Source organism: Cheilinus undulatus, linkage group 5, assembly GCF_018320785.1.
Source record: "Cheilinus undulatus linkage group 5, ASM1832078v1, whole genome shotgun sequence".
Lineage (NCBI taxonomy): Eukaryota > Metazoa > Chordata > Actinopteri > Labriformes > Labridae > Cheilinus > Cheilinus undulatus.
In genome coordinates, this window is record NC_054869.1 from 40522650 (window position 1) to 40544691 (window position 22042).

At 39.1% G+C, this 22042-nt stretch overlaps 1 protein-coding gene across 1 annotated transcript; it reads right to left on the reverse strand.

Annotated features, from left to right (window-relative positions):
- Positions 1–355: 355 nt before the first annotated feature.
- Positions 356–10068, reverse strand: LOC121509769 (coiled-coil domain-containing protein 112). The gene is made up of 14 exons (XM_041787430.1): positions 10024–10068; positions 9404–9534; positions 8127–8248; positions 6992–7081; positions 6718–6793; positions 6273–6402; positions 5932–6048; positions 5628–5765; positions 3829–3950; positions 3481–3607; positions 1073–1240; positions 794–892; positions 594–712; positions 356–505 (listed from the first exon to the last, which is right to left on the reverse strand). Exons 1-14 carry the CDS (start codon positions 10066–10068, stop codon positions 475–477), a joined length of 1515 nt encoding a protein of 504 aa, XP_041643364.1. The 3' UTR covers positions 356–474.
- Between the last annotated feature and the right edge of the window lie 11974 nt (positions 10069–22042).

Below are 22042 nucleotides of genomic sequence, written 5' to 3' on the forward strand. Positions count from 1 at the left end.
CCTGTCTTCCGACTCCCTCATGCACCAATGAGATGCAGCAGTTTCGAAACTTAAGAGGACTGAGCTCTGCTTGGACAAAATCAGTGCGCATTGCATAGGGTTTTTCTCCATATTTGTGGATATTAATTGATACCTCATAATAAACAGTGATAAAACAAAGTTGTGAATAACTTACAGCCTTGAATGTTAAAAGTAACGGAGAAAGATATAACAGGGAAAGGAAAAAACTGTGAAAATGACAGACTGCATTGGTAAGGTTTTATTTACAACAAAACAGCTTTAAAAATAGTTTTATTTAATTACCTCATTGATAACACAAACTCATTTAAAAACAGAATACATTACATGCAAATAAAGGCACAATACAGTGTTATTTTCCAATTTCCATGTATTTTTAAGAATCTGATCAAATGTCATCATTACAGAAAATTGCACTGAATGCTTTTAAGGACTGCTCAGTTTGTTTAGTGCTCTTCACAGGCCTTGTCTCCAGGTTGGAACAGCTCTGCAACAAAATGACAAAAAGTTGATGTTGTTCAGCAGATAATCACAGTCATATAAATCTGACTAAGACAACTGTAAGGTCATCAAACCTGTGAAACGTCTGAAGCACAGGCCCTCCTCCTGAAGGTCCAATGTGTTTCATTCGCTCCTCCCATCCCTTTGTGGGACGGGTGAGCCTGGAGGCGTCTCTGCTGACATGACCATCCACCTGAATGATAGAGAAACAAAAATCAAACTGAGTATTTTAGATATGAAAGCTGAGTTTGTGGTTATTTTTTCTCCTCTTTACCTTCTCTTTTAATTTAACAGCTATTCTCCTTTGTCTCTCCTCCTCTTCTTTTTCTCTCAGCTGTTTCTCCTGAAGCTTTGCCTCCACCTTGTGCAGATCCTGCAAAAGTCGGTGAAATGGTTTTGTACTAATCCAGTTTGATGGCTTTATTTATCTACTAATGTTCGCTTTTGTTAACTGTAACATTAAACAGAAGTGATAAAAAGACACTTAAATTGGTAACAGGCACTCTGACAAGTATCTGTTCCTGTGTTTCTCTGTGATCTATTGCCTTTGTACCCTTTCATTTAAGCGTTTGATCTCCTTTGCCGCCTCCCTCCTCCTCTCATCCATTTCTCTCTGTTCCTCCTCTCTCCTCCTCCTCTCCTGCTCCTCATCCTTTTCTTTCCTCAGCCGCTGCTGCTCCTCAATGGCCAGCTTGACTTCCAGCTGGCGACGACGCTCTTCCTACAGAGTAAATGTACATATACATTATGAAGACAACACGTCTTTTTACTCCAATTGCTCTGTGTTCCTAAAAATCCACTAAACATCTGAAAAATTTCAGAATTTTTCAAGGATGCTAATGGACAAATATTTCATCCCAGCTTTATCCAGACCCCCTAGTAAAATTGCTGCAAGAAGTCAGGGTAATTTCATGTATGAATGAGGTAGGAAATAGCAATGAAATTCACTTCAAGTATCAGGCGATGATAAAATGTAAACTTAAAACAAAAAGTAAGGCAATTTGTGTTTGGTACATTATTTCTTTGTTGTAACAGTGCTTCCTGGTAATAAATCTTATACCACTGGAAAGCCTGTTTATTACCCTTTTAAATGATGCCACATTTGTTCCGCAAAACCAAGTTGCGGCATTGTTTGGAGTGAACCCTAGTACTATCTCCAAACTGAAGGCCAAGTTCCATATAACGGGGAATGTCAGAGACAGGCCGCGAAGTGGGCGTCCCAAGAAGACAACACCCCAAGAATACTTTTTTCTCACCCTGTCAGCAAGAACTCTATCCTCCAAGATGAAAACACTCGCCCCCACAGAGCGGGGTTTATCAGAGACTACCTCCAGAATTTGGGAGTGGAGAGGATGGAATGGCCTGCCAGCAGTCCTGACCTTAACCCCATTGAACACTTGTGGGATCAGCTTGGGCGTGCTGTTCGTGCCAGAGTGACCAACACAACCACGTTGGCTGACTTGTGACAAATGCTGGTTGAAGAATGGAATGCCATCCCACAGCAGTGTGTGACCAGGCTGGTGACCACCATGAGGAGGAAGTGCCAGGCTGTCGTGGCTGTGTATGGTGCTTCCACACGCTACTGAGGCTCCTGTTTATTAAATGAATAAATTGTTAAATTGTCAATATGTCTTGTTTCTCCAAACTTCAATCATCCAATCCACAAGCTTGTTTTCTTTTCACGCTCTAGTTGATACTGTGAATATGTCAAACTACTGTACAAATCTGTGTAGAAGACTTGAGATCTTTTTCATCTTAAAAGTTGGTTGCATCCTATAAACCAATGCTACTTTTCTCATTGTATTTCTAACTGTACCTTTTCCAGGAACATGCATCAGCATGCCTCCAAGTGCAGCCATCATCTCTGCACACTTCCTGGAAAAAAATTTCTCAACATTTAATCTGCATTACAAGCTAATGCTTCACGGCACAGAGTGCTGGAAAACAGTGTGATGCAGATAAGGCTGTTGGCACAATCTTTTGACGGCTTTTCTCCTACACTAGGTCATAATCCTGCACTCATAGAATTCAGTGGTTTACTGTGAAGTAAATGAATGTTGTGGAGATGTGGTATGATTGAAAAAAACTCCTCAATTTAAGACACATGTGACCAGTGAAGGCAGGCAGAGTGAGCAGTTGTTGCAGACTGTGGGTCTGTATTCCACTACTATCAATGCTTAAAAAAGGGTTGATTTCTGTACCAGGTTGGTACCAGCAGGACTACTTACTATACATGTCAAAAACAGATGTTTTGAGGAGTACAGGAGCATAGGAACGGCATGTTGTGGGCTTTTCTAAATGGAGTTAAATCAGCTTACATTAAGAGAGTTAAAACTCTACTTCCCTTCAAGAGACCCCTAAAGTAAACTGTATCTTATTCACTAGCGCATATATTACCGATCTTATGGTAAATGTTGCATGAATATAAAGGAAAAAAAAACCCTGACATTTTGGGGTTGGATTCTGTTGGAATGTTGTTTACATTATACCATGTTTGCTCTAGCACCCTGTGGCTTTGTGGTGCAGCGGTTAGTGTGGTTGCTTCACCGAAAGAGAGCTGAGGGTCACAGGTTTGAATCCTGGTTGGACAGGGGCTTTCTGAGAGCACTTTGTATGTCTGCATGCCTGGCTTGATTGACTGACCACCAGTCCAGGGCGTACCCTGCCTCTGCCCAATGACAGCAGGGATTGGCAGCATAGATAAGTGGTTCCCAAACATTTTTCATTTGAGCCCCCCCCACACCAATTTCGGTTTCATTAATAAAACCTAAGGTTGGGAATCAATGGCATTGATAATGGTTGGATGGACATTATGCTATAATTTCTGCAGTGTCCTTTCTATTTCATGCCCTGCCTCATCTAACAGGAAAAATCTCCTGCTGTAAGGGACAGGTAACTCAGTTGGCTGAGTGAGTGAACAAGGCAATATGTTACTTTCAAAGTACATATGTGTAACAGCACCTTTGCTCTTCTCCTCTTTTGAATCTCCTCAGCCAGTCTCTGCCTCTCTTCCTCTTCTTCGATCCTCCTCCTCTCTTCCTTCCACTCCTCCAGCCGCTGTGCCGTCTCCCTCCTTTCCTCTTCAGTCCTAAAACAAACATGAGAAAAACAGCCAAAATGGCACCAAAGTGATGAGTAAACAAAGCCACCAAATCCCCTTAATTTAGGGTGACCAAACACTTTGCATGCTCATCAAACCTTGTGGGTTATAATGACCTACATTTTATGCATTTGCCTGCTTTAGTCATGAAATCAATGTCTGCTCCATTTCTCCTCCCTTTAATTTATTCTGCTCCACTTCTGACTCACTTGTGTAGGTGGACCTGGCTCCTGGTCTCCTTCTCCCTCCTCTCTGCCTCCTCCGCTTCTTCCTGACTCTGTATCCTTGTCTGGCGTTGCTGATGCTTGATTGCTTTCCACCTCTGAATAGCCTAGATAATGTTTGACGATGAGTTATCAAAATAGAAACAACCAAATAATGCTGGAGGCAGTGCAAAAGCTTCCAAAAGGATGTTTCTGAGCTTCATGCTTCATTATGTTTTTACAGAATAAAGAGGAGAAATTCAAAGCAGTGCTGCACACTTCACTATAATTTTATGATCAAGGTTCATTTAAATTGTACACAGTGTACTGAAGAGGATAAATCCCTTTTCAAACGTGTTGTAGGCAGCCTTTGACCATATAACAAGCAAGATATGTTTTATCAAAACTGTAATGAGAGTGTTATAGTTTTAGGTTACTAATTTTTTTACTCTTCAAGCAAATGAGGGTTTATGAAAAGTAAATTGCTTTGATTTTTTTCTCAAATATGTTGCTGCACAGAAAAAATTAGGGGTGCATAGATGCATCAGTTCTACATGCGTATTGGCCAATATCTGTTAAAAAATATTGGTTATGGCATCTGCTTAATTGTGATTGTAAAAATGGGTATCCGTATCGACCCAAATTTTCACAATTGGTACATCTCTGGTGAAAAAAACAAACAAATTACTTTGGAAAACTTTTTTATATAGTTGTGGGACTTATAAATGTATTTAAACTTTGAAGATGATGCAATTAAAATAAAACAAACAGATTCTAATTGAACATTATCTGGTGTTATTTCTTCACCCTGTCAGACGGTTCATCTTTTAGTCCCAATGGGAGGCTGTATGTTAATCATAATCATCATCTTTACCTTTGTTTTTGTTACGTTTGTTACGTCTGTTAACATTAAATCTCTCTCTGAAAAGGGGAACTGTTCCTCTTCAGATAAAAACAGCCAAATAATTCCTACAATGTAAGACTGAACAGTTAAAGGCTGTTAAAAAAAAGAGTTGTTTTAACTTACAAAGACTTACAACACATAGACCTATATCTAACCTGCCTGCTTTGTTATTTGAAAAAATGTGTTTATGAAAGATATATTGCATTTCTTGACAACGGAAGTAATAAGTATATAAAAGAATATGGGTTTAGGAGGAAACACTTAACAGATATGGCATTGGGCAAATTAGTTTATGACTTATACCAAGCAAAACATAAAAAGAAAAAGACACATAAATATACTGTTTTTAAGACTTCAGAGACATCCAACACAGTAAATCCACAAATTCAGACACTTTCACATCTTAAAGTAAGAAATTAACAGCTCTGATTGACCAGAATCATACTTTTATTTCCATATTTTGTATTCTTTTCCTATTGATTATGGTTGCTAATAAAATATACTAATTAATGGAAGTTCAACTTGAATCTTACACCTTAAAACTCCAGTAATGGAATACTAATGTCTTGTAATTATGCCCTCCTGCTCTTTTTTCTCCTATCTTCGCTTTCTCCCTCTACTGTTTTCTATACTTTGATTTGTTTTGTTTTAATAAAGTATCAACAGGTTCTTGTATTGCAATGATTAATACATGGTATGGTGAGGTTTATTGATAAGCTCACCTCGGGTTTCCCTGCCTCATCAGCATAAACTCATGTATGTACTTTCCTTGTGAAAGCTGTGCTTACATCAATTGTAATTTTTTGTGTGAAAACACTAATAAATAAAAAAAACTGAACACCTACAGTACCTAAAGGTTTGCATACTAGTTGGCCATATTCATATTTTGTCATATCTCTACCTCTCTCTTTCTGTCCTGCAGGTAGATCAGCTCCTGATGCCACTCCTCATGTTCCTCTATCTGCTCCATTGTTTTACCTGGCAGGTAAAGCTTGGCCTCCTTCTTGTAGGCTGGCTGCCCACTGTGCTTAGTCCAGACCTGTGAATATAACAAATCAAAAGACGCTTTACAGTCCAGATCTGGCTTGACAACTGCTGATGTTGCCCAAAGTAAAACACTGAACACTGTCTGAGACAGAGGCAAACATTGCATGTTCGTGAAATACAGCACTAGTTATGCAGACCTGATGAAAGTAAAGTCTTACTTTAAGGAAAGCTTGGTGGTCATAATGGTCCCACCCTCCATACTGGCCTCCTGTCTTCTGGAGAAAAACCTCCACTGCTCTGACTTCAGGAGGGAGGTCTCGGTCCGGGAGTTTTGTCTGATGGAAAACATTAATATACAAATGCTGAAGAATCCCAAATGTAACTAATTCTATCTCTCTGTTGATTCTTAGACTGTTTAAGATGAATAATAAACACACTTTCCTCTGATTTATTGAGTCAGAAACAAGTTATTTATCAGTCCCAAAATATTTTTAAGAGACTAAATCAAGCTTTTTGTTGTAGTACTGGCTGTCAGCAGATAAAACACAGATGAACAGACCTTTACAGTTGAAGTTGTGTTTAGTTTTGGCCTGTTTGTTTGGACAGCAAGGCTCCAGTTTTCAATCTTTTTCTCGTAAGCGGTGATCTCCTGTCTGCATGTTCGCTCCTCCTTCAGGAGCTCTTCAAAGCTGATCAGGCAGATTAACACAAAGACCAACTACTCATTATTTTTCATTTTAGAACATATCTAATCTCAGTGTGGTGGAAACACTTACAAAAAACTTTTTTAGAAGAGTTTTGGGGCACTGTGTTTTATGCATCTGTATATTTTAACTTTTTTAGAATGGAAAATGTGGATTGCTAATTTTTAAAACTCTGTTTTCTCTATGTATGTAATAAAATGGCATCAAAACCTACACGTTTTTGCAAGTGTCACTGGTGGTTTCTACTTTCCTGAATCCTCAGGCTAATGTGGTCTAAAATGGTTTATTGTATCCTGTTACCTTGACCGTTGTTCCTCCTTCAAGGTATTAATTGAAATTTCAATCTCGGACATGATGTCCTTAAGTCTCTCAATCACTGAAAAAAAGCAGAAATACAGAGATGTTTTTAAGGTTTTGCTCTAAAAATATGCAACCTTAATCTTTCTCTTTTGAAACTACAACTCTCTTACTTTTGTCAGACAAGCAAGCAATTTATAACAGCTTTTTAAAAACGCATGTATCAGAATGTCACATTTATAAATGTTTACTGAATACCAAGAGATATTGAACTTACACTCAGGAGTTGGTTTTACATCAGTCAGCTGTCTCTGAAATTTCCTCACACCATTGTGGATCTTTACCAGCTGTTTTTGGACATTCATTTCTAAGACAAAAATGAAAAATCAAAGAGATATTGTGTTATCTTTACTTACAGAGAACTCTCTGACTTTTCTAAATATGAACTCACATTAAAGGTTTCCAACAAGAATTAAAAAAAAAATCCAATAAAGCAGACAAGAAGTCATTAAAACAATGCAAATGAAATAGACGAAAGCAACAGAACAGAACAGTCAATAAACTCAAGTAAAATCAGGAAATCTCTTTGATAAAAATATGTATGACAAGAGGGCTTAAAAGTAGCTGGTGAGATTGTTGACCTCATTTCCTCAGACAGATCATTCCAGAGCTTAGGGGCTTTAAGTGTTAATGCTCTGTCATCCTGAGTTTTCAGCCGTGCCTCAGAAACACATTAAACACCTCCATCTAAGGATCTCAGGCTGTATACTGACTCATGCAGTATGTGACCAAGAGGTAAGATATGTATACTGAAGAGAGGCCATGAATAGTCTTGCAGGTCTGCAGTGAGAACTTAAAATCCATTCTCAAACAAACAGGCAGCCAGTGGAAGAAGGCTAAACCATGGCCACTTGTCTGTTTTGGAAAAAATCCTACAGCTGAGTTCTTTATAGTCTAGAGATGAGTCAAGGAGCTGTATTGAGGAAGGTGAAAGGGCTGTTTAAATAACTAAGGAAGAGATGAAGATGTGTACATTGTTATCTGTATCTTTTAAAGATAAAATACACACATTTTAGCAATATTTCTAAGACCATTAAAAATGGGGGTGCACTTATACAATTATGTTTAAGCACACTCAATCTAAACATTTAAGTTCTTGCAACAGGCTCAATGTTTTTCTGATACAGGGCATCCTGATGTCAGGATTGGTCTTGGTATTTTTTGCGAGCTGTGATAGTCCCAGATTTTCATTTCAATCTGGTATACTCTCTTTCAGAGGCTCCTCTTTCAGGGTGCAGTCAAAAGGACCAGGAAGTGGCTCTTTAAAGTAGAGTATTAGGCTAATACCGAATTTGAATAAGTCTAACCATCAAGAGAAAATGTGAGAACATTGCAATACCAAAAAGACCTACTCTGATTCTTTCTTTCTTCCTCCAGCACTTTGTCAAACTCCTCCAGCTCTCCAAACACGTCTGCCCAGCCGTTCTTTCTGCACTGAACACTCAGGGTCTTCTCTTTCTCCAACTTTTCTATCCTGTGAAAGAAATGGAGATGTGTTTATCGAATATATTAAATAACCAACCAATAAATATTCACTACTATTAACTCATCATAGAGGACAGAATTAATATGTTAATGTTATTTAGTAGCACGTTACATTGTAACAACATTAGGAATTAGGAATGAAAAAACCTCTGTATTTTCATCTTATCTTACATTTAACATGAAAGTAAAATTATAACAAAAGTTTTCCTCATCCTGTTTCCATTTGGTGACTCACCGGTGTCCAATTTAGCCTGCATGATAGAAAAATTTTGCAAGGGCTTGTGCAATAACATTGTTCAACATAACAGAACTATTTGAAGTACAGTTAATAAACATTGTAGAGTGAATATTTGCTATAACTGACAGCCTTACATCTAATATTTTTTATATATTTTACAACAAAAACTTTTCCCAAAAATAAAAATAAACAAATATTTTTCTCTGTCTCAAGACAGGAGCTAGCCAGCTTGAACTTCATCTGACTGCATAGTGTAAAAGCACAGACGTTACACAGTAGCATAACACCATCCAAAAGTTAAGTGTGCACTATATGGGAAAAAGTAATTGGTCACACCTGTTTATTACTGAATTCAGGGTTTGGGCTCAGCCCCTGAGCTCCAGTGAAAGGCAATCTTAATGCCCTGGAAAATGTTATGCATCCAACTTTGTAGCAACAGTTTAGGGAAGGCCCTTTTTCAAGCCCAACATGACTGTGCCCCAGTGCACGAAGCAAGGACTATAAAGACATAGTTTGGATTTCAGTTCAGTGAGTTAGAGTTCAGTGTAGAAGACCTGATTTGCTGGCACAGAGCCCTGACCTCAAGCCCATTGATCACCTTTGGGATGAACTGGAACGGTTCTCCTAAATGCTCAACAGAATGAATGGGCACAAATTTCCACAAAAACACTTCCTAATCTGGTTAAAAGCCTTCCAAGAAGACATACTGTACATGCTGTTATAAAAATTAAATTAATAAATAATTAAACTTACACTCTGGTTTGAAAACTATCTTTATGGGCATCTACATAAAATAATTTTTACGGAGAGTGACAGAGATGGTCGACTAATTGTATCTGTATTGAAAATAAATTGTTTGAAACTTTATGATTATATAAAAGAATAAAACCATGTGGCTTCACGTACAGTCTGCGGTTTCTCTCAGCTTCCCTTAAAAACTCCACAGCCTTTTGTCTGGACAGCCTTTGCTCCTCATCGTGACTGCTGTCTGGTGCGGGTGTGCTGGGCTGATGGACCCTGAAGTCTCTCTCCCCCTGCTGAAATGCGTTCGTAAAGAAGATGAGCGAATATTAGTGCGATACATAACAACGGTGGCTGTTATAACTAAAATCTTCCGTGAGACATCCTAAAAATGCCTTGGTGTCCGATAATGGATCAAGGAGCCACACGGTGATTTGTTAATGTGGAAAAGTGGCATCCATTTTCGGACAGCTACTTGATGAGGAAATAATCCACATACATTTTACAAAGAAAACTCTCTTATAGTATTTAAATGAATAATTATATGTTTACAACACATAATAGTATGTCATTGGAAAAAAAGAATCAACAAACTTCGTCTGTAACTTGAAGACAGCTAATGTTTACTAGCATGGGTGAAACTACGATAAAAGTAGCCCGTCGTCTTCTAACTGTTAACTTCTTTCACTGGACTGTCAAACATTAAAGATATGCTACATTTTTTAGCTGACAACTATACTTATTTTTGGATTTAAAAAAACAGAAAATGTCTTGAAGACATCTACCGAGCTACGTGTAACGGCACATCCAGTGGTTGCTAGGGAAGCCATGTTTGAGTGAATCTGTAAACACAAAAACTTTATTTAAAAAGACGGTGGTGACACCAGTGCTGTAGGACTGCTGCAGTTTGAGTGGGGTACCAGCAGAGTGCGCAGCTGATCATTGTTTGACTACAGAGGCCTGAATGACTGGAATAAACTGAGAGGCGCTGGTTTTAGGTACTTTCCAAGCTTGGTGGAGAAGTATAGACTCACTGCAACAATTGTTTGGATCCCAGTGAAGTTTATCAGATTAAATAAACTGTTTCCTGATTAACAGAAATTATCTTTCTTTATCATGTGTGGTCTGTACACTGCAAAAACTTAAATCTTATGAAGTGTATTCTTCACATTCCAAGGCAAGAAATATCCAGGGGCTCAGTAATTTATAAATTAACATGTCTAAAAGCAAGATGCAAGCAATGATAAAAACAATTTATTAACTTAGAAAAATGAATTGCAAATATTTGCACAGGTGAACATTCAGGGTTTGGACATTCAGAGGGTAGGGACACACAGATACCTAGTTGTTCACCTCAACAATAAAACGTCCTCTACAAAAAGGACCAAAGTAAGCTGCACCTGCTGAGGAGACTGAGGCCCTTTTGAGTTTGCAGGACTCTGTTATAGTCTTTTAATGACACCGTGATGGCATCAGCTCTCTTCTCCGTAGTGGTCTTCTGGGGAGGAGGGAGCAGAGAGGGACAGAAAAAGACTGAATAAACTGGTCAGGAGTGCCACTTCTGTCCTGGACTGTCCCCTGAACTCTGTGAAGGAAGTGGGTGAGAGGAAGATGTTAGCCAAGCTGACATCCATCTCTGCAAACAGAAGTGCTACTGCAGATCCTTCATTCCAGCTACAATCAGACTTTGTAACACTGGCATGTAAATGTCTTTCTGCACCTTACATGCATAGATATGTAGTATGTGTCTTCTGATATGTGTGCATACAATGCCATGAAAAAGTATTTGCCCCCCTTCTGATTCCTAATTTTTTTTTTTTTTGTATATTAGCACACTTTAATGTTTTGGATCATTAAACCAATTTTAATATCTTGCAAAGACAACCCAAGTAAATACAAAATGCAGCTTCTAAATGATGATTTTATTAATCAAAGGAAAAAAAAAAATCCAAATCTATCAGGCCTTATGTGAAAAGGTAATTGTCCCCCAAAGCTAATAACTGGTTGAGCCAAAATGAATGAACGAAAATTAAGAATGAAAGGCATGTAAAATGCACCCTCAGGGTTAATTCAACTTTGTTCATAAACAAAGTCGGGCAGTTACAATAATGAAATAACCACATTATAGACTGCACAATGTTGCAGAAATAAAACAGAGAAAAAAGTCAGAGATCTAATCCAGGATTTAATTATAGACCCATTTAAGACGTGGTTATGCGCACAGTGACTCACTTCAACTTCATTAGCTAACATAGCTACGGTAGCAATGTTGCTGACGTAGCTTAGATAGCTTTAGCAAACATAGCGAATGTAAGCTATGCAGTTTTTTACATGAATAAAACATGGGTTTATGAGCTTTGCAAAACTATAAAAGGTGTAGCCCAGTCTTCAGTTGTTTCACCCATGTCGCTTATGTAGCCAACACAGCTTCCCTAGCTTTAGCCTTAGCTACATTAGCTGCGATAAGAGTCTTTCCATGGAGGACAAGCTTTTTTCCTGTAAGCAGACTGTTTAGTTGGCTTAATTACAGGTTTTGAAATTAGGTTTTGGGGGTCAGGTTTTTAGGGTTTTACTTTTGGTAACCCAACCCTCACCTTAACCTTTATCCTTACCCTAGAAGTTAAATCTGATTTTATGTTGAACATTTTAGAGTGTATTTCTGTCCTGAAAGAAGTGGCGTCACACAGTAGTGGTCTGCAGCCAGACTGTTTTGCATTTTTTCTTGGTCTTAAGTATAGTTTTATATACTTTTTTTATATATAAAAGGGTAGATTGTTGTCAGGATTGACAGCTCTGCTGGCAAATGGGGCTCCTTGCAGTGTTCATCAGAGATTAAGCATCTCATAACTAACAAATCAGCCATAAACATTTCCATAATATTAAGTGTCTACTTAAAAGTGACTGGACTGTAATGATCTGACGTTTTATCTCTTAACGTGTGTTTTATTTTGCAGAACTGGCGTGGTGTCCATTATCCAGTTTCTATGGCTAGATCCCTTTCTTTCTGTACATGTTTATTTTGGCTCCACTTCTGTACAAGAGAAGGAGCTGGAGCTTTGGTTGTGCAGCCAAATCCAAACCCACAGGGTCAGTATGTGGACATACCTAACCAAAGTTGACCTATAGTTATTGTTTGATTTGTCAGTTGAACCTTGTTCCAGTGCACACACAGCTGAAGAATCAATGTGAATATTAATGGGAGCATGTCCGCCTCATCTATGGTAGATGGCTCCCTCCCTAGATATGCTCCCATTCGGTATCGACCATCTTCCAGTTGGCCATATTACCAAGTTAGCAAGCAGCTAACCGACTGTACGAACAGTGAAAACTTTGACACATTTTTTAAAGCTCTGAACATTTTGTGCTTGCCCTGTGCCTGATTTTTAATACAAATAAGATGAATGCCATACTTTTAATGACCTTAGCTGAAAGCAAACAACAACGTGACTCCTGCCAGGCTTTGCATTTATGTTGTTCAACTTAAGGGCCAAAGCTGGCATGGAAACTGTGGAACATGCAAAGAACACCTGGTCCAGTCTGATCTGATTCATGCAAGAGAAAAATGACCTCTGACACATTATCTAGGTGTGTTTGTTTTACTGATTTCATTAAAACTAACGTTTACATGCATAGTAAAATAATTCAACTTCGAACTACAACTACAAATGCACTGACAGACTTAAACAAGTTGCTTCATCTTATTAGTTGCTTCCCTTCTGACAAAACACATACAAAGTTTTTAAATTCTATGTTTGTTCCCTTCTCCTGCACAGCAACATGTAGTTTCATAAGTAGCGAATCATCTGCCTCTATCCTGCCACAACTCGATGGTTAGAGTAACACACACATCTCAGTCCTTGGTTATTTCTGTCACAGTCTTTGTATGACGGCCAACAGCTATAATTATTATGAGAGCTGGCCAAGTGACAGACAGAGAGAACAGAGGAGAGAGAAAGAGATAGTGAGAGGGCGTATAAATAGAAACCTGAATCCATTATTGAGTGCAGAAATTGGGGATGGTCTCTCCCTGAGCGCAGAGGCAGGGTTGTCATCGCAACTTAAATAGACACCTTAATGAACAGTGTTACCATTTCCTGTCCTCATCCGTGGCCTGAGGACTTAATTAATATGATAAATGAGACAATTAGATGAACATCCAGCTTGTTGTTTGCATAACAAATCCAAGACAACATGCTGTAATAAAGTAGGGGATTTCCAGATGGGGTAGCAGCAAAAACATACATGTCATAGAGGTGTAAAGTTTATGCACGCTCTAAAATAAACTTCTACTTTTTAACTGTGCAGGAAGAACAGTTGTTGACTGTTGTGTTGTTATATATCTTCAGAAAGAGAAAAGCCATAAAAACCTGGGTCATAAAGCATCTATTTCTTGACCTTTCATCTGCTTTTATAGTTTTAACTGGAGATAGTTCTGTAGTCTTCACGTGATCTAAGTTGGTAAGTTGTTATGTGGCTGAAAAATAAAAGGACAAGAAAAGGTACTCATGCCTTTTACAGCACATGAGCAGAAAAGCCACAGAGTTTAACTAAGCTGTGACAAGTAAAAGCTGTATGTTAAAGCTGTAAAGTTGTAGTCTAAAGTTGTGATTTTGTAATTCCAAAAAAATTAGGGCAAAATGTAAATAGAAACAAAATGAGATGATTTTCAAATCTTAAAAAAATCATTTTATTCACAATAGAAAATAAACAACATATCAGATTTTGAAATTGAGACATGGAATTGGAAAAGCAAGTGTACTTATGTGTAAGTGGTTCTAATGAAAAACATCTGGAGGAGCATTTTGCAACAAACTATGTTAATTGGCAACCAGTCATTTACATGACTAGGCATACACAGAGCATTTTAGAGTCTCTCAGAAGTAAAGATGGGCAGAGGTTAACCATTCTAAAAATTGTGGAATAATTTCAGAAAGATGTCCCACATTGTAAAATTGCAAAGACGTTGATGTCCTACCATCTACAGTTCATTATATTAAATGATTCTGAGAATCTGCAGAAATCTCTGTGCACAAGGGGCAAGGCTGGAGGTCAGTATTGCATGCACATGATCTTTGGGACTTCAGGTGGCACTGCATTGAAAAAAAGACATGATTCTGTCCTGGAAATCACTGCATGGACTCAGCAGCACTCCCAGAAATCCTTTTCTGCCCACACAGTTTGCTGTGCCATCCACAAATGCAAGCTCAAGCTGTATCATGCAAACAAGAAGCCATATGTGAACATGATCCAGAAACATCACTTTCTTCTCAGTGCAAAAGCTCAGACTAAATGGAAAGCTGTTCTGTGGTCAGATGAATTCAAATTTGAAATCTGAGGGACCTTTAAGTTTGTTATCAGCACACAGTTCAAAAGCCAGCATCTCTGATGGTATGAGTTTGCATTAGCGTCTATGGCATGGGCAGCTTACACATCTGGAAAGGCGCTATCAATGCTGTATAGTAGATAGAGGTTTAAGAGCTATATATGCTCTCATCCAGACAACGTCTCTTTCAGGGAAGTCCTTGAATATTTCAGCAACACAATGCTAAACCACATACTACAACAGCTTGGCTTCACAGTGGAAGAGTCCTTCTGAGCCGGCCTGCAGTCCAGACCTTTCCCCAATAGGAGACAACAATGAAAAATCTTGCAGAGAAGATAAAGAATGGGACATGTTACACAATGGTCAACATGGCCCTGTCCATACTTTTTTGAGGTGTTGCTGCTGCCAATTTAAAATGAGCCAATATTTTTCATGAAATGATAGAATGTCTCAGTTTCAACATCTGATACATTGTTTATGCTCTATTGTGAATAAAATATGGGTTTGAAAATCCCGTATCCTGCTTTATTTACATTTTACAGAGTGCTCCAACTTTTTTGGAATTGGGGTTTTATATATTTTACCTTTAAATAAACCTACAGTTGCAGTGTGAAGATTTCATCTATTTCAGAGCTGGTTTTAAAGTTGATTTGTGAGAAGTAAAATCTCTTCTATTAAACTTCAATGTTTCCTTGACCCAAGGTCATTAATGTGGAGCTAGAACCAGGAGGGAAAGTGAGAAAGAACGAGAGGCATGAACTTTGACTTCAGAGCAAATGGCCTGTTTGCAAATGTTATGAGACCTGATCCTTGTAAACTGAGAGGTCAGTTTAGCATTCACGGACTGAGGAACTCTGAGCTGCTCCCCCGCCACTTCTCTTTGAATTAGCCAGCCTTATTTATGACATGTGCTGCTCTGTTTATGTGTGTGTGGTCAAGTGAGAGAGTGTACTCTTACAGCACAGGTGTGTGTATTTATGTGTGTAAACTTTCCATCCTGGCAGCTTTCAGCCTCTTTCTAAAAAGGATTGTATTCAGTCAACATGCCTGCTCCTTTCAGACTTAACTATGTGTACAAACATACAATCTACATGCATGACAAAAATGTGTAACAGCACCTGCACGGGCAAACAACTGCAGGCACTCATGCACAGTCTGTTCTGACACCTGACAGTGATGTAAGGGTATACGGTGTTAAAAAGCAACACGATCAGGCCGCATCCTGCACATGCTGGGAATGCTAGTCTGAGACAGACAACTGCTCATGCATACATGTGGAGTTCTGAGTAAATGCTTGGGCAGTGTGGTGAGGGTCCAGGAGGGCAGAGGGTAAGTGATCAGTGTAATAACTTTTCCCCCTGTGTTTTATGCTCGTACCGTATCTTGTGTCTCGCTGTGACGTCAAAACATCAACGTTTCTCTTAATGCTGATTTATCATGCCCTCTTATGTAAGAGCTCTGCGTGCCCACCAACATACGAAAATACCCTCAGGGTGAAATATCGGACATCTTTACCTCAACAGACCTTTAAATATCTACTGATACATGCATATCAAACCTCTGTTACTATAGTATTTAACATATTTGTCTTTATTTAATTCAGTCAGGGCAAAAATAAAGTTAGTAAAGCCTGGTCTGGGATGATATAACAATCTGGATTAAATTTCCATGAATGTTTGGCACAGAGACCTTAATGGTCCTCAGGCAGAGAATCAGGATTACTTCAGTGACCCTTTGACTTTTCATCTGACACCAGCAGCAGCTCTAAATAGTGTTAATGCACATACATTTACATATACTGAAGATATTTGTGGCTTTATTTAAATATATGTATGCCAGTACAGAATGTATATGCACTCACTGACCTCTTAAGGCAGTGGTTCTCAACATTTTCAGCCTGGGACCCCCAAAAATAAAGGTGCCAGAGACGGGGGACCCCCATGTTACCTGAATATGGCTGAACACAGCCATGCACATTCAAGAATAGTCATGTGCAGGCAAGACTGCCAATTGGGGGGAAAATAGGTTTCTGGGGCCCAGCCAAACTGGGGTCCAGCAAAATCATGGTCCAGTGTAAAGTTAAGCTGTGGTGTTTTAAATTCAACCTGAATAATAATCACTCTAATCAAAGAAACAAATATCATTTTAATTCATTTCTGTAGTAAGTAGCCCTCTTAAAATGAAAATCAATTAAAAAGTGGCTGAAATGGCATTAAAGTGACAAAAATAGGTGGAAATTTGGTGAAATGGGATGAAAAATTGGTATAAACTGGCAAAAAAAAAGGGTTAGCTGAGGCAGAAATAGGCAGAAATGGTTTAAACTGCCAAAATGGGCATAACAAATTGTGAACTGTTAAGTAAAAAGTGGTAGAGGGGTAAATATTGGCAATAATGGGTCTCAGAGCCAACAATAGGCTGAGAGTGGCAAGATTTGGTTTAGAAGTGTCAAAACCAGGCAGAAAAAAAGTGGTGGGAAAGGTTTAAAATGGACAAAAAAAATGGGTTTTAAGTGGCAAACGTGTTACATTTGGCAAAACTGGTGGGAAAAAGGGGATGAAAACAGTTTAAATTTGGCAAAATTGGTGTGAAGTGGCAACAGCGTAATTTTTAAAGGCATCTGGAGACTCCCTCTCAGTGTCTCGCAACCGCCAGTGGGGTCCCAACCCCAACGTTGAGAACCCATGTCTTAAAGTACGCCCTACTTGCATTTATTCGAAAATCCTTGTTGACCTATTTTTAATTGAATGCAGTACAAATACATATATTCAGTGCTCAAACTGATCAACTTCAGTGCTTTTTGGAAATTTACCCATATTCTGAATTTGATGCCTCCAACACGTTTCAAAAAAGCTTGGACATGAACAAGAAGAGACCAGGAAAGTTGTGGAAATGCTCAGAAAACACCAGGAACATTCAACAGGTAAGTAACAGTTAACTGGTAACAGGTTTAGTTGATGCACACATTTTCTCATATATGCAAATGCAAGGAATTTGGAAAGTTTACCTAACAGTACAAAGCAGATTAATTGACCAGATTCCATGTCTGTCATCAGGAAAATTGCTTGCAAAGCTTCAGTCTGAAATGGTAGTGCAAGGTCTGAAAATAGACTTGACCAATCAGCATCATCTGAGGAGAACAAAGCAGTAGCTATGGGCAGGGTTTAGTTGTATTGGGAGAGGGGAGCAATGACTGCCACCAGTGTAGCATTTAGCTCAAATGTAGCTATAATATAGCAGTAGTTTTATCAGAACTGGACCACATTTCTTTCTTGAATAAAGAGCAAGCGACAGCACTGAAAGCTCCTCTTGGTGAAGAAGATGTTATTGCTCTTTCCCTGACCTGCTCTGGCATGAGTTTGCAATGTTTGCAGGCAATGTATCCATCTTGCTGGGTTCTCTACTACTACTCCAAGTCTACTGATGCCTTCAAATGGGATTGTATAGGCACTAGTTTTCAAGCACTGGCTTAGCTTCTAAAGGGGTCTTGTTTCCCTGAACACCTCAGGTTCATGAATTGTGACACGGTTGATTACATTTTCAAAAATGTCAGAGCCAGTGGACTTTAGTTTTAAGTCATGAAAGTGACCAATAGGAACTATAGAAAGTGTTGACACTTATTCCTCTGAGTATGTGTGCATAGTGAGAAAGCATTTTTATTAATACTTTTTTAATCTGATATGCTCCGAATTATGCGATGTCGTAGTTGTAGTACTCAAGAACGGTCTTGGTCTTGAGGCCAGTCTAAAGACCACATTTTGAATTTCTCAGCCTTGTCTCTGTCTCGGACTGGTTGGACTTGGGATTTTCCATCAAGACCAGCAAAGACCAGCAATTATCTGCTATTTTTCAAATTCATTTATGTGAGAAGCACTTGCTAAAACAACAAATAGCTACACCTGCAAAAACTCAGACTTCAGTCCATCTTATTTCTAGTCAGAAACACTTCTGAGCACTTACTTTAGGCCTCATTCACCTGACAAATCTAGATAAACACCTCATTTTCAGATATTTAAAATAATTCTGGACTTGTCAGTTTCATTTAAATACATACAAGGATTTATTTTTTACACAAAGTTAGTTGAACAATTTGTTAAAGATTTGAGATTTTTGCTTGTTGCAGACAACTTGTTTTTATCCATCAAATTTATTAAAAAAAAAAAATCTAAAATTAAAGAGAGAATGCTCTTTATATGTTCAACCTTGTCATGTTTTTTTAAAAATTATTTTTATTGTCTTGGTCTCATCTCAGTCTTGGCTTATCTCAGTCTTGACTCGGTCTCGACCCCCAAAAGTCTTGGTCTTGTCTTGGTCTCGGAGCACTCTGGTCTCGGGCAAGTCTTGGTCTTGGATGGTGTGGTCTTGAGTACAACATTAGAAACTGCTGTTATTTGCACAGCCCTGCCGCTCATCTGGATAGCTGGAGATTCCTGAGGTTGCCCCAGGACCGGTCGACTGTTGGTCACAGATTAACATGAGACAAGTAAATTTTAATGTTCATATTCATTGGGAATTTAGAGTCACAAATTCACCTAATGAGTATATTTTTGGACTTTGGGAGGAAGCTGGAGCACCCTGAGAGAACAATGCAGGTGGTAAACTTACAAACACCACATGAAAAGGTGCAGATTTAGCCAGGGATTCAAGCCAAGAACCTTCTTTTCTGCTACATTGCTAACCACAGCACCACAGTGATGCTACAATACAGCCATGAGAACGATAAATATTATGAGCCAAGTCATTTCTTTTGCAGACTATGGAAGAGGAAGCAGTGCAATATCGAATTACTGTGTACGCCATCAGTGCATGAAGAATTCCTTTGTGTCTAAATTCTGATTTTGTGTCTCCCCGATGGAAAAGGATGCTCTGAGCGAAGCAGTACACCCACATCACTGACAGGAGGGGTGACCCAATTCTAACAGTGTTATTCCTGTCTTTGTGTTATTAAAGTAGACATAATAAAGGCGTTATGAGGAGCAGCATCACATTTTTACTGAGGACTAAACTCAAATCATGCAATGAACAGAGATAACAGTGATTTTCAGGATAAACTGTCTTATCATGCATCAAAATTGATCTAACTATTACTATTATATAACTATTAATAATTTTGCATTATTTTGTGTGTAATTCAGATAAACAGAGTATTGAATATCCATGATATTTCTTTTTTAAGATTATCTGTTTCATAGTCTTTTGGAGTATCATACAGAAGTCAAAATTTAACTTTGAACCTCAGACGTTCTTGTTTTCTATGCATTGATATTACGTAACTGTTTGCACCTCTCTGCTGTTTCCAAAGCAGTAAAAAAGAACATTAACTCTCCCTGCAGGTCACATGAGGACGGCTGTGTACATCACTGTGTGGAGTGTGTGGGTGAAGTGAGGACTTCAGTGGATATGTGAGAGGCACTCTGGATAAGATCGCCACTTTAATGGCTTATAATATACGTGAAACAGCAGTCAAAGGGAGACACTGAGACACCAAATGGTGGCTTTGTATGAGGTTTTCAATGACTAACAGAGTCCAGAGCCTCCTACATCAAATCAAAGTGACAGACTCTGTGACAGACTCACTTTTATGAACTCTCTGAAGCTTCTTATGAAGGTTTTACTCCCTAAAAGCAAAGATTTACAGTGCTGTGAATAAAGTATTTGCCCTCTTCCTTCCATGTTATGGCTTTTAATTAGCTCAAACAGACATCTGATTTAAAAAATCTTTTCTGAAAAGGCATAGCTTATGTGACGTAGAACCTGCCATTGGTGGGTTGCTAAGTCACAAACTTTATGTTTTACTTTACTGACATGTTTTACCCTGAGCTGCACGACAGCGCAGGTGTTAGCACTGTTGCCTCACAGCAAGAAGGTCCCTGGTTTGCTTCCTGGTCAGGTCCTTTCTGTGCGCAGTTTGCATGTTCTCCCCGTGCATGCACAGGTTCCCTCTGGGTTCTCCGGCTTCCTCCCACCACCAAAAAACATGTTCATTAGGTTAATTGGTCGTAGGTGTACTTGGTTGCCTGTCTCTATTTGTCAGCCCTGTGACTGAATGGTGACCAGTCCAGGGTGTAATCCGCCTCGCTCTCAATGACAGCTGGAATAGGCTCCAGCCCCCCTGCGACTCCCAGCGGGATAAGCAGTATAGAAAATGGATGGATGAATATTTTACCCTTTTAAGACAAGTTTATAAAAATGTTAATGAGCTGTCTGACCACGCCCCCGACTCCGCCCCTCTCAGGAAATGGATGCGGCTCTCCTGATCTGAGAGGAGGATCAGGAGAGGAGGGTGGAACTTGCTTCCAAGTGGGGAGGGCCAACCAAATCTGGGGGCGGGGCAAACTTCCCACATGACATCATGAGGGGAAAATCTGAGAACAGTTTGTTTCATCACACTTTTTCTGAAAGATGGAGAAAGAGAGAGGGGAGGAAATGGATTTTCTGGTACTTGAGGAGATTGTGGACAGGCTCGGGCACATATTTTTGTTAGAAAAGCCAGAGAAAGAGATGTGTTTTTCTCTGAGATTCTGTGAAAGAGAGCTGAAAATGGCAGTAGCTTCTGTTTAACTGTGGGTGAGTTTTTGTTAATAAAAGCTGCAAAAAGTGAATCAAAAGGTTTCCTGAGTCAATCTAACGGGTGCGACATTCTCAGTGAGACAAAAATGCCCCATCATCCCACAAAACAGAAAACAATTTTACGATTTTTCATTTTCAGGAAAACTTCCTTTGAATCATACCTCTTAAAATAGGTTCTTTCTTTTCAGCAAATCCATCACCCCAGGGCACTTACTGCCTTAAATCACTCTGAACAAATTCAGCAATGAAGCCATGAGGAAGTGTTTTCAGACTCAAAACATTCCTGCTGTACATCATCGTCACTGACTTCTAGTAAGTGTCGTAAATCTCATTACAGTAAAATGCAAAGGCATGTGTGAAATTATGAGCAGCAGCTGCAGCCAGGGCCAGTCTGTGGGTTTTCTACGACATGATTAAGCATTAACCAGAGAAAGCAAATGGCTTCACATGTTGCTCTGCCACTTACAACAGTGAACCGCATGTTCTTTGTGTGTGAGTGAGAGAGAGAGAGGAGAGGAGAGGTGCTCAGGTTTCAGAGATGACTTGTGGTGGCTTTGAGAGGAGCTGATTGCAGACGTGCCGATCAGGGTTCACAAGGGGTGCTCCTCCACTGTGTTTATTTATATGTATGTGCTCAAATGGTTTAATGAGCAGGCTGCCCATTCTAAAGTCCAAAGATCCTAGTGTAACCCTACCACTGGTGTTTCATGAGGGGGTATAACTCTGCAGGCACAGCAAGATCCTCGTTCATGCACTTCTGAAAACGGCAAGAAAATTTCAGAACAGCCTCCCGCTGAGATTTGTGTGAATTGTCCTTTTACATGTCTCTTTCACAGAGGAAGATTCTCAGAGTTACGACAGAGGGGTCTCAGGAGGTGAGACATGACACAAACAAGATGCAACAGAAATTCATA